General features: G+C 42.4%; 1 protein-coding gene across 3 annotated transcripts in view; it reads right to left on the bottom strand.

Moving 5' to 3' along the window:
* Positions 1-13,746, bottom strand: part of MYO10 (myosin X) — a 190,018-nt gene that overhangs the window by 84,313 nt on the left and 91,959 nt on the right. For all 3 annotated transcript variants that reach the window (XM_083747119.1, XM_083747120.1, XM_083747118.1), the window contains exon 4: positions 5,869-6,056. In XM_083747119.1, the coding sequence (XP_083603245.1) occupies positions 5,869-6,056 (188 nt within the window). The remainder of the gene's footprint in view (positions 1-5,868; positions 6,057-13,746) is intronic.

Below are 13,746 nucleotides of genomic sequence, written 5' to 3'. Positions count from 1 at the left end.
ATTTTCAGTTATACAATTTAAAATGCTCTTTTAACATCCCTGAAATTTCAATGACTTCCCTTCTCTTTCCGTGGTTAATTTTGCATATCAAAGATTCCTCCATATTTTACAAAAACTAAACCATTCAATATTCCATTAATACATCCATCAAACCTTATTTATACTGCTGAATTTTTCTTAATGCTGCCAACGTTTTCAGGTGTACACAATTCCCCCCCCCCCATATATTCAATAAACGTTTTTCAATCTTCTCTAAATGTATGTTCTTCTTCTTCTCTTATTCTATATGTTAAGTCTGCAAGCTGCGCATATTCTGTCAGCTCAAGTTGCCATTCTTCTTTGGTTGTGATCTCGCTCACTTTCCATTTTGGGGCTAACGAAACACAGGCCGCAGTAGTAGCATACATAAATAACCCTTTTGCTGGTCTGGAGAATTCAGGTGTGTTTTAGCACAATGCCAGGGAGGAAAGACAGCACGATGCTCTTAGAGAAGTGATTGCTGCTGCCCACGAAACTGGGGAAGGGTTTTAAGGCCATCTCCAACCAATGTAAAGTCCATCATTATACAGTGAGAAAGGTTATTCAAAAGTGGAAAACACTTGAGACAGTTGCCAATCTTCCCAGGAGTGGACGGCTCAGCAAATTCATGGCAATGCTCAGAGGAAATTGCAAATAACACACACCCAAGAGTTACATCTCATGCTCTACAGGCCTCAGTCAGCATGTTAAATGTTAAAGTTCATGACAGTACAATTAAGACGGAACAAGTATGGTTTGTTTGGAAAGGGTTGCCAGGAGAAAACCTCTTCTCTCTAAAAAGAATGTGGCAGCACGGCTTAGGTTTGCAAAGTTGCATGTGAAAAAACCATAAGACTTCTGGAACAATGTCCTCTGGACAGATGAGACCCAAATGGAGATGTCTGACACCTGGGAATTTCCATCTGAGTTATCCCCAACAAAAAGGACTCTGGGTTTTTTGTTTTTGGAACAGTACTTTTAAACATTTTTTTAATTCATCATGAATTATTTCCCAAATACTCTTTTACCCTTTTACAGGTCCACCACATATGATAAAACCATACCCTCAATCTCTGGGACATGGGTGGCGCTGTAGGTTAAACCACAGAGCCTAGGACTTGCCGATCAGAAGGTCGGTGGATCGAATCCCCGCGATGGGGTGAGCTCCCGTTGCTCGGTCCCTGCTCCTGTCAACCTAGCAGTTTGAAAGCATGTCAAAGTGCAAGTAGATAAATAGGTACTGCTCCGGCAGGAAGGTAAACGGTGTTTCTGTGCACTGTTCTGGTTTGCCAGAAGCGGCTTAGTCATGCTGGCCACATGACCCGGAAGCTGTACGCCGGCTCCCTCGGCCAATAAAGCGAGATGAGCACCGCAACCCTAGAGTTGGTCACGACTGGACCTAACGGTCAGGGGTCCCTTTACCCTCAATCTCATTACATCTCCAACACATTTCTATGATTTTATGTCCAATAACCAGGTAACATTATTAATACTGGATATTGATTGACCACAACAAACCTCTTTAACTCACCTATTTCAAACACACTTGTTAATCCAACACACAAACACCCAGCAGCTGCTCAACATCGTAGCCTAAATTGGAGGTGTGAGTCACAAGAAAAACCCACAAAGAAGAATCAAGGCAAGTCCAACATTTTACATTCCTAGTTTGACAACATCTTTTTTAAGCGACCCAGACAAGTATGCACTTGGGACTTTTTCCAGCCGGGCTGACAAGCTGCACAGAAATAGTAAGAGTCAATTCTATTAGCAACTTAAAGAGACTGGGATCTGTTTGACTGTAAGCTGGACAGCCAAGCATGCAACCCACAACGAAATCAGCTCTGTCATTTATTGCTGGACACAGATGAAGGAATGCTGATACAAGTCCTACTGTATTTGGAATGAAACGTGTCACCGATAGCATAACATAGCAGCTTTCATTAGCAGTCGCCAAAAAAGAAAAGAAAAAAGTGACTAACGCTGAAAGGAATTCCTGCTTTCTCTGTGATGAGAAACTGCACGGCGTTTGACAGTTCCAAGGCTCTTGTCCCACACCCATGTGTTTTTGGCAATAGCCCATCTCACTCCTGGCCATGCCTGTTCACTGTAGAAACTTGTTTACTGTTAATTCGTTTGATTCAATTGTTTAAAAAAGACTTTTTCAGTGCTGTGTCTACAGATGGTTAGGTGCCTCATGTCCCATATCATAAGATGGGTGGATAAATAGATGGATGAATGGATGGAGAAAGATAGATGATAGATTAGATAGATAGATAGATACATAGATAGATACATAGATGATAGAGAGATTAGATAGATGATAGATAGATAGATAGATAGATAGATAGATGATAGATAGATAGATGATAGATTAGATAGATAGATAGATAGATAGATAGATGATAGATAGATGATAGATAGATATAGATAGATAGATAGATGATAAAAAGGTAAAGGTACCCCTGCCCGTACGGGCCAGTCTTGACAGACTCTGGGGTTGTGCGCCCATCTCACTTAAGATAGATGATAGATGATAGATAAATAGATGATAGATAGATGATTGATAGATGGATAGCTAGCTAGATGATAGATAGATAGATAGATAGATAGATAGATAGATAGATAGATAGATATAGATCCACAGTAGGTAGATGCCATGGGTGTGGTGGTGCCCTGGTCTAAACCACTGAGCCTCTTGGACTTGCCAATCAGATGGTCGGCAGGTCGAATCCCCGTTGCTCTGCCCCAGCTCCTGCCAACCTAGCAGTTCAAAAGCATGCTAGCACAAGTAGATAAATAGGTACCACTGCGACGGAAAGGTAAACGGCGTTTCCATGCGCTCTGGTTTCCATCACGGTGTCCCGTTGTGCCAGAGGCAGTTTAGTTATGCTGGCCACATGACCTGGAAATCTGTCTGCGGGCAAAAACCGGCTCCCTCGGCCTGAAAGCGAGATGAGCGCTGCAACCCCATAGTCGCCTTTGCCTGGACTTAACCTTCCAGGGGTCCTTTTCCTTCACCTTTACCTAGATGTGATGGGCTGGTTTGATGCAGAGGAATGGTGGAAGGAACCAGCTGAGGAACCACCAAGGGAGGAAATCTCAGAGCCCTGTGGTGGGACAACGGTAAGTGGGCAGAGGGAGAAGACTGGGAAGAGGAGAGGGTGTCAGAAGCTGAAGCTACAACAGGGCTTGGTGAGCTGGGAGAGTCTGTGGCAGAGAGAAGTGCAGAATCAGAGGCAGAAGCAGATGAGAGGGAGGAGGGACGTCAAGAGGAAAAGATGAGTCTGGCTGGTGAAGGGGCACAGGTTTCTCTCCCTCCTGCTGCAACAAGCTCCCCTCTTCCTGTCTCTCAGAACCAGAAGAGGGCTGAAACGAATGGAGCAATGGCAGACTGCATGCAGGCACAGTCTTCGGTCGCTTAGAAAAAGCCCCGGAGAGGGGACTAGGTGGGGATTTTCCATCTCGACAAGTGATGTTCATGGAGTAAGACCACTGAGAATGAGCTGCTCTGCTCATTAGGCCTGCCACTCGACCAAGTCTGAGGAGGCTGTGCTTTTGCTAATAAAGAGCTAAGTCCAACTTTGAACTGTGTATTTACTGACCGGCACGCTTCCTGTGACTGTATCATTAAAAAATGGATGTTTACCATGACAAACATTGACCCAATGTAGGGAAACAAGTGGCAGCATGTCCAAGGGGCTTTCTGGAAGTCCTGTGATTCCAGAACACTGCCTTAAGGTCTCTTCCTGCTTTAGATTTTGTTTGTGGGTTGCCCTGCCCATGCCAACTGGTGTGAGCCGAGAATAGAAGAGATGCATTTTAAGCGCTGCTTTCTTCAGCAAACTATATCAGGAAGCCGGAGACTGATAGTTTCCCAGTAGCTACTTCCTCGTATTTCACTGACAAAAACAGCAAATTAAGTAAGGGGGGCACACAATATTTAAATTCAAGCTTCAGTGCCCACATAAAGATAGCAAAAATGTATGTTAAAATTATGTTAATGGTGGCACTGCAAAAAGCGAGCTTTGAATGCACTGCATGAACGAAACAGGCCTTTGGGGAAAGGTCTGGTCTCTGTGTATCAAGCAGTACTCTGGAAATGGCTTGCCTTCTCTCTCGTCAAAGGGAAGTGTGCTATTGTCCAAAAAAGAAGTGGAATTTATTGTAAAACCAGCTGAGGCCTAGCGAAACCTCAACAACTTCTAGGAGATGAATGTGAGCTTTAGTAATATCTGACTAATCACAGCTCCCGGCATGCGTACCCACAAATACACGTTTATGACCCTCAGACATGTTAATTAATACACAAATTTCATACTAAGCGCTAAACTATCCATGAAGCATAATCATGTGGTTCAGCTCTTCCTGAGACTGTTTCCATTTCAGAGTTCACATGAAGAGATGGCATGATTCACTCCACCAGACCAAGCAAACAAAACTCCTCACACCTAGAAAATTAGCACATTAAGAAGAAAGCTGCGTGGCTAGCCTTTTGGCTAGCATGCTATCTTTCCATGTGTAGGAAATTTGTTTGCATGTGGTATTTCCCAAGCATCCAGTCCCCTACCTGTATCCTACAACATAGAAAAAGCAGTAACACGTAATTGCATTAAATGTCCAAAATTCCTCCGTGGAAGTGCTTTTCCAAAAAGAAATTTTGACATGTATAAAAGTGCAACTTTTCTGGGTGCTTCTAGGCTTAGCACAGAGCTGCATAAGGTAAAGGTAAAGGGACCCCTGACAATTAGGTCCAGTCATGGCCGACTCTGGGGTTGCGGCGCTCATCTCGCTTTATTGGCCGAGGGAGCCGGCATACAGCTTCTGGGTCATGTGGCCAGCATGACTAAGCCGCTTCTGGCGAACCAGAGCAGCACATGGAAACGCCTTTTACCTTCCTGCCAGAGCGGTAGCTATTTATCTACTTGCACTTTGACGTGCTTTCAAACTGCTAGTTTGGCAGGAGCAGGGACCGAGCAACGGGAGCTCACCCCGTTGTGGGGATTCGAACTGCCGACCTTCTGATCGGCAAGCTCTAGGCTCTGTGGTTTAACCCACAGTGCCACCCACGTTCCACATAGCTGCATATGCTATCATATAATATTATTGGTACTGGCATTACAAACAAGTAAGAACAGTAATTCTCTGTCTAGCTGGCAGAATGGTATCCTGGCAGCTACTTGCTTGAACTAAAGGTACTAATCCCACCGTTCATGTCTCCAAAAGCACAATAAATGCGAGGTGCAACATCAGCACCAATCAGCAAAGTCACGGAATGGCACCCCCCCCCAAAAAAAAAAAAAAACAATGAACATCAGGGCCAATGTTGGAAACTATTTTATCCTCATTAAAGGAAAGCACAGTTGCGTTAAACAACAGACAAAACAACCAAGCTCCATTAAACAGATTAAACCAGCCAACATGTTCAGGAGTTTTCATTATAGTTGCTGTCATTATTCATGGGCTTCCTGAAGATCTTTTTTTGATGGATTGTGTTTATTCGAGACTCCTGGTGACAAATTAATCCTCTGCACAGCAAGGCAACAAACCAGTGGGGAAAATCAGTGTTCAGAGTGAGACGAGGTCTAAGGGAACAGGCCAGAGCGTGTGGGGTGCCGATATATGTGTTTATTAAATGACCACAGGACAGATATTTAGCCAAGAAGGCTTTGTCATTTAAGAAGCCATTGAAATCATGCAGCAAAGCTACATCTCCACAAATCTTATGATTAATGGAGTCCTAGGGGAAAGAATTAAGAGTACCCCCTGTCCTTTCTCTCCGTATTCAAGCCACTGGTGTGATCCCATACACATCTAAGATTCAGCAACAATTAAAGAGTATTTCGGTACCTGATGAGAACACACTGGTTGTCATGACGCTTCCATAGGCAGCGGTAGCACTCGTTGGCAACAGCAAATATATGAGGCGAAATCTCTCCCAAGTGGTGCCGGCTATAATGCTCCACCGTGGCGCGGTCGTAGAGGCCCGGAATGGTCTTATAGGGGTTAACGGAGGCAACGATGGAACCAATATAAGTCTGGAAAAAAGAAAGACACAGGATTCTGGGACAAGGTGTACATGCGATTACAAGACACTTGCGTTCACGAGTTAATCTTTAATATAGCACAGCAAGTTTTAGCACAGCAATGTCCAGAATTGCAAGGAAAAGGAAAAGAATGGAAACAACTCATTCTGTAACCAAAGGAAACAGTTGCACAGTACTGTGCTTGCTAAGGCTATAAAATGCACATTTTAAGACTTAGGACATAATCCACTCGGAAGGCCTACAATAACAAGCCTTATTAGTTACTTTATTAATTTTAGGAGACTGTTGCCAGGGTACAAGTCTCTCCTCACCACCATACTTCCACCCACAACAGTAACTGGTCAAAGATGTTTTGTTTGATCTATTAGAATATGACAAGATGCCCTTCATTAAGTAGATAAAATCAAGGATTAAACAGAACTGTATCCAAAGTAAAACCAACCAACAGAAGTGTGTAAATAGGCTATACAGTTAAAGGGTTCATATACATATAAATACATATAAATACATATTTATATGTATATATTGCCATTTTACAGTATTTCTTGCAGTGAATTTTTTGCTCGCCACCTATGCAGCTACAGCAAAATTAGAAACTCTGAATGTAACAACTTTTTATTGGTTAGGTGCAGGGCAAATTGTTTAGACTAAGATCAGAATTGGCCAAAATTCACTGCATTTTCTCCTGGGTTTGGTATAAATACCATTTGAGATGTGTATGTAAATGGGAAATGTTCTCAACCAGTGAAACTCCACAAATACCAACCCGTTGGTCGAAAAGGCACAACTCCCCATGCTCAGCTCTGCTGGAAATATGCTGGGCATAATTCCTCCATCCCAACTTCGCTTGGACCCAGCTGGCAAAGCCAAGCCAAGCCTTGAAGATCTGAAACCAGTGTAAACCCTTAAAAAGGGGGTCATTTCAGAGGTGTGCCGAAGGCAGGACCGGGGGGGGGGGGGGAGAGACTTGGCCAGGATGCTAAACCTGTTCAGTTTGGTGACATAACCTGGCAACAAAACATAAACTTAACTTTCAAAAAAGAGCAGTTTAACTCAAAAACTATTTTTAAAGGCTTGCATTTCCTCTGCCAGGCTTAGGCTGGTTCAGTCTTGATGCTGAACAGAATTTGAATCTGGTGTAATTTACCATCTGGAGGTGCATGCCTGGACTGTTTCCACACACTAGCAACACGTCCTGCAGAATTCTATCCATGATATTTTATCTGTACAACCGGAATGAATTTCAGGAACCAAAAAGTGCTTTCGAGCCAACTGGTTCCCAAATGGCAACTAGGCCATTCCGTTCTGGTGACTGCATCCCTGGTTTAAAGGAGCCATATATCTGAATTTCTAACACTGATCTGATGCTCAAAAAAACAGAAGAAAGTGACAAGAGTGCCCTGGTGTTCACGTCCTGATATCTAGTAATCAGGCATACTACTGATTCTAATAGCCATGAACAAAACAACCTTGAAAATCATAGCTGTCAAGCGTCCCTTATTTGGTGGGACAGTCCCTTATCCCAGCGCCATGTCCCGCTGCTGTCCCTTATTGATGATGCCCCTTAAATAAGCTACTGAAGGTAATGGGGCCCTTTCTATGTCCAGCTGTCCTTTGTCAACAACAAATTGTTGCTGTTTTTTTGTATTGAATATATGCTATATGGTAATTTATGGACCTAATAGGTATCGAAAGCCATTTGCACGCAACAAAATATGTATTTTATCAAAGTAATTGTTGATCCCTTATTTTGGCTGCTGGTGACGGTGGTTTTCCTTGCTGCATCCCCTTTGCCGGGTTGCTGCGCTGTGGGAAGCGCCGCTTGAGGCTTCGTTTGGCTGCTGGCTGGGATTTCTGCCTTTGGCTCAGAGGGGCTCAGAAGTCGAACATACCAGTGTTCGGAAAATCCCTTATTTTGGCTGCTGACCCCTTATTTTTGAGGCTGCTGGTCTCTTATTTTCAAATCTGTAAGTTGATAGCTATGTTGAAAATCAGAAATATCTGAGCTTAAATAGAAAATGAAATTAAAGCAATCACTGGATACAAATGGCCTTTGGACTCCTGAACCATTCTCTTCAGCTATGAAAAAGATATTCAGGACTAGCTCTTAAGGATATGGGATTTGGGTTACAGGGTCAACCTTCCTGATACTATAAGAACCAGGAAACACAGGCTACAAAATTATGTACTGATACAGAAGTGGACCTTATTCACCCAGCATTGGAACGATAAGGTACAGGATGCGACCCAGCCCTATTACATACTAGGAATAACCTGAGAGCCACCTTTTCTTCTCTTTCTCTCTTTTAACTTATATGGATAACTGAATTCTGTTCTCCCTGGTTGTACCTTGTGTTGAAATTTGTCCAAGTGAGCAATTCTGAATATCTTATCTTTGCTACAACCACCTTTATTTTGTTAATGGGAAATCTGGAGCGTCGTAGATTTTTAAAAAGCATTAAAGAAAAAACATGCAAACTTCTATTTGGTGGCTACTGTACATTAGGCCACACCTCCTCCTCTCGCTTGCCATTCTGCCCTGTTATCATAAAGCTCATTACGCTTTTCTTTGTTTCCTTTGTTCTGTGAGCCAAGCGGGCCGACAAACTGAGCACAAGTCCGCACAAAAGAAGAAAGGAGGAGGCCCTGCAGTTGGCCATGCCCGTCCCCCCCCCCCTTTAAATCCTGAAGAGAGTCGTAATTAATGGTCGCATGCATGCTAGCAACCTTGATTTACTGAAACCACGGTCAGGGCAGCCTGCATTTCAGCTCATCTGGTGCTAATTTGTAAGGGACTGGATCCAGCTCTCTTCCTAAATTACAAGTTAAATGTTTAGAGGCCAAAACGTCTTTCTTAAAAGCCTTAGTTTAACATGTCGCTGTGATTATATGTTTCCAGAAGCTACTGTCCAGTCAGGCCGTTTCTCTTACAGAAGCGCCAAACCCTGTAATCATGTTTTATGTTCACACAAGAGCTCAAATGCCTCACAATGCAATGTAGCGCACACAACATATTCAAACGCTCCCTCTAAAACGCAAACACAAGTTTCTTTGCTCAAGAAGAATGTGTTTTCTTTCCCACCATCTGATCCGGCAGCTGGTTGCAGAATAAAAGCTTCAGGAGAAGTACGAGAAAATAAGAGAGAAAACTTCTCATGTACAAAGCCAAAACCCAAGTTTCTTCTTTTTAAAATTTTTATTTATGCAATTCACTAGTTTTACAATCATTTTAACATTTCAAAATTTGACTTCCTTCCCCCTCTTTCTGCGGTTCCTTAAATTTATTTTTAATATCTTCTGCATATCCAAATGAAGTTAATTTGCTCATTTATTCATCTACTTCAAATATATATTCTTATAAAACTGCAGCAAAACCCAGGTTTCATTCATGCCAGCAAGAGAGAAGGAAATTGTTCACCTCAGTGGAAAAGCAGGACAGATTGCAAGAAGATAACAATTAATCATAGATCCGAGAGCCCTGCTGGGTGAAATAGCTGGATAGAAGTTCTTCAAAATTATAGAAACAAAACGATTTGTGCCTTTCCACATACTTCCAAGATGGTGGGGATGCTTGCCCCAAAATTTAACCAGTGAAGAAGGTTTTACTGACATGATTAAAGGAGGTTTAAATATGTACAGCACTGATTACAGGGCCTTCTTGATAGTGGCACCCACCCTGTGAAATGCCCTTTCATCAGATGTCAAGTGGATGACTATATAACCTTTAGAAGGCATATGAAGGCAGCCCTTTACAGGGAAGCTTTTAATGTGCAATGTTTTATTATGGTTTTATATAAGTTGGAAGCCGCCCATAGTGGTTGGGATACAAATAAAATTGTTGTTGTTGCTGCTGCTGCTGCTGTTGTTGTTGTTGTCATCAAGAAATAGCTTTATGGCAGGTCCATTCTGAGGAAAAATACTGTAAGTGAGGGAGGAAAAACAACCCAACTCATCTTAAAGTGGACTGCCAGAAGTGACTCTTGTCATGGATTTCACAAGATCTACTCAACTCTCTTTCCTCTTGGTTAGCAACTAGGGGTCAGTTGGTATTCCTCAGGCTTGGCTGCAGAGACTCCAGCTGGTGGCCCCCCAATGTACCAGCAAAATGTATTGTCTTTTATTGGACTCATCCTGGCTCACTGCTACACCACAACTTTACTGAGTGGCACTCGTTTTCCGATTCAGTGCGTTATGATGTAGATTGGAGAATATGTTTGGGGGAGACTGGAGGGTGCAAGGCTCTATTTTGAAGTATCAAGTTCCCTCACTGCCCCCCAACCACCCACTCTCTAACTTTATTCCGTTAGGAAAAAACATGGCAACGTTCTCTGTTTGTCGCTGGGAAAAGCTAAACAAAAGAAAGCTGAAGACTATTAAATAAGCGTCAAAAGCAAGGCTACTGATTGAAATTAGAATTCTCCGTACCAGAACCATCTGCTTTCCAGACACTTAGTTATCATCCACAGAGCAAAAAAAAAAAAAAAAGGTGTTTACATTTGCAAAATTACTTCAGTCTCCAGGAAAATTAAATCATCACCAAGAAGGAAGCCTTGTAGTAGCAATTTCCTAACTGCGCCTCAACATCATCAAGGGTCAATATAGAAGCATAACACTTCCCATCGCTTAACCATGGTTGCAGGCTTCAAGTATGGTGGCTATTTGTGCATTATCGAAAATAATCTCCCCAAAAAGAAGGCACAGATTTGCGTGACATCTACATGTGTGAATTTATATACACCTACAAACCCAACACACACCCAGTGAAAAAGTTGGAATTATGGTAATAGTTTATTCTCTTGTTAATCATGCTGTTCTAAACATGCATTTTATATTTAACTACCTTTAGTAACATTTTCATGTGAAATGTTTAGGTTTTTTGTAACCCAGCCAGATGGGCGGGGTATAAACAAAACAAAAACTATTATAATTATTAACTTTGCTGCATTAAATGTGCATTCCGTTGTTGACTTCATTTGTAATGTTTCATTCTGAAATCTTTAAAGATAATATTTTAGTTTCCTGTTAATTCTGTTGCTTTGAATGTACACTTGACTTCCTACAGCAATGTTTTACTCTGGATCGTTTTATTTGATGTTTTAATATGCTGTGAACTGCTTTGAGATCTTTTCTTAAGATTATAGAGTGGTATAGAATTGAAATGAATAATATTAATATTAATATTAATAATAATAATAATAATAATAATATGCATAGATGTGAATTTATTAATAATGGCTGCAATTTAAAAAGAAACACAATACATCGCACCACACTGGGGAAGACTACTGTTGTTTACATTGCGCTTTGTGTTGTAAGTTGCCTTGTGCAGCTTGGAGGAAGCGCAGGGCACAAAGTAAGCAAATAAATAAATCCAAATTATTATTTAGCCTAACTGTCTCATGGCTGGGAAAAAAGCTTCTGTTCCTAATAGCCAAAACATGTTTAGAACGTCGAAAGGAGGTTGGAGCAGTCACTGCAAAGGTGATTGGAAGGGATGGAGGGACAAGCCAGGAATATTACATAACTGGGGGGAAATTGGCCAGGGATGCACAACTATTACCCCTTCTGGGAAAAGTCAAGCAAGTTGCAAATAATTACTTGTTGGAGGGCGGGGAGAGAACCTCCTTTCGGCATGACACTATTACACAAAGTTCTTTATTATTCACATGGGCCTTGGGAACAGACTTCATTTCCATTTCATAAAGGAGCCAACTATAGAAAGGTTGCTTAATGTTCCTTTCATATAATCATCCTTTGAAAAGTAACATGGAACTGCTATAGGGCAGACAGGAACTCCACAGTTACAGGGCTTAAGGCACACTTCATACAACACCGGGGTGCCACCTGGCTTTCTGAGATGGGGGAGCAGTATGGCACCCCATTTCTCAAGTGCTATGTCCATTTTGAGCTAAGAGCGATTATTTCCCTTTAGAAAGAACAAGCAACGGCCTCAGCACAAAGAGGTAGGACTGTGGAGTGCCTAGTTCACAAGTTATGCTGTCCATTTACTGGAAGGCTGAATGGCATGTTAGGGGAGGGGTAGTATTTCTGGTGGCGTTGTAGTCTAAACCACTGAGCCTCTTGGGCTTGCTGATCAGAAGGTTGGTGGTTCGAATCCCTGCAACGGAGTGAGCTCCCGTTGCTCTGTCCAGCTCCTGCCAACCTAGCAGTTCGAAAGCATACCAGTCCAAGTAGATAAATAGGTACTGCTGTGGTGTGAAGGTAAACGGTGTTTCTGTGCGCTCTGGCTTCCATCACGGTGTTCCGTTGCACCAGAAGTGGTTTAGTCATGCTACATGACCTGGAAAGCTGTCTGTGCACAAACGCCGGCTCACTCGGCCTGGAAGCGCGATGAGCGGTGCAACCCCATACAGGGGTACCTCAGGTTACATACGCTTCAGGTTACATATAATTCAGGTTACAGACTCCGCTAACCCAGAAATATTACCTTAGGTTAAGAACTTTGCTTCAGGATGAGAACAGAAATTGGGCTCCAGTGGCGCGGCAGCAGCGGGAGGCCCCATTAGCTAAAGTGGTGCTTCAGGTTAAGAACAGTTTCAGGTTAAGTACAGACCTCCGGAACGAATTAAGTACTTAACTTGAGGTACCACTGTAGTAGCCTTTGACTGGATTTAACCATCCGTACACGCTTTTCCCAACTCAGATATTGACCTGCATGTTAGACTTTGTCTTTATTTTGCAACACAGGTTTGTTTTTGTATTTTAAAACTGTAAACTGCCTTGGGTGCCTGAGTGGAAATACAAGCAATAAATGGGTAAATAATGACACAGTCCTTATTTTAACTATTTAAACCAGTTTCTCTAGATCGGCGCTGGGCCACCTTTGGCCCTCCAGATGTTTCTGGATTACAGCTTTGATCATCCTTGGCCATTGGCCATGCTGGTTTTGGCTGATGTGTGTTGGATTCTTACCTGGAGGACCAAAGGTTCTTACCTGGAGGACCAAAGGTTCTTCAGCCTTGCTCTAGATGGATAGATTTGGTTATGCATGCTTGTGTATGGAATAACAATCATCGTTTCAATCTGAGTTGCAGACATCCACAAGGGCAAATAATATGCTGTAATTCCATTTTAAGGACTCATCTACAAATGCGTATTACAGAGCTTTGTAACAGATTTCCACCCTTGGCAGCATATACCACTACGGGGAAATTTGCAGTGCTGGCAAAAAGCTATCTTGAAATGTTATGGGCAACCTCTTTCTGGTTTTGCTCCTAGACCAGATACATGACAAGCGCTTTTTGGAAATGTTTGCGAAGCCAGTACAGAGAACATCAGTACTCTGTAAAAAAACAACAACACATGCACACAACTCAGCAAATTAGGGAAACAGACCTAGTGGCCTGAATTCCGTAAGCATTTCTGGCATCTGGCAAGAATTCAAGAAAGAGCAAAACAATTCATTGTTTCATTGACCATTACTGTGCAGCCATTAGCTCCCTGAGGGTTCCCTTGCAAATAAAGCTAGACAGAAAAGTATGCTATAATTAGATGGATGAAGTGTTATTAGGAGAGCTTACTGAACCAAAACGAAGAAATAAAGCAAATGGGAGACCCAATTAAATCTGACAAAAACGATTCAGTACATTATTCAAACGTTGCAAGGCTAATTTGAGTCCCATTCCTGCTTCCGAGATATCAAAGAAGCAAACAGGAATCC

This window comes from Podarcis gaigeae (genome assembly GCF_964106915.1).
Source record: "Podarcis gaigeae genome assembly, chromosome: 7".
Classification (NCBI taxonomy): domain Eukaryota; kingdom Metazoa; phylum Chordata; class Lepidosauria; order Squamata; family Lacertidae; genus Podarcis; species Podarcis gaigeae.
This window is presented reverse-complemented; position numbering and strand designations above follow the sequence as displayed.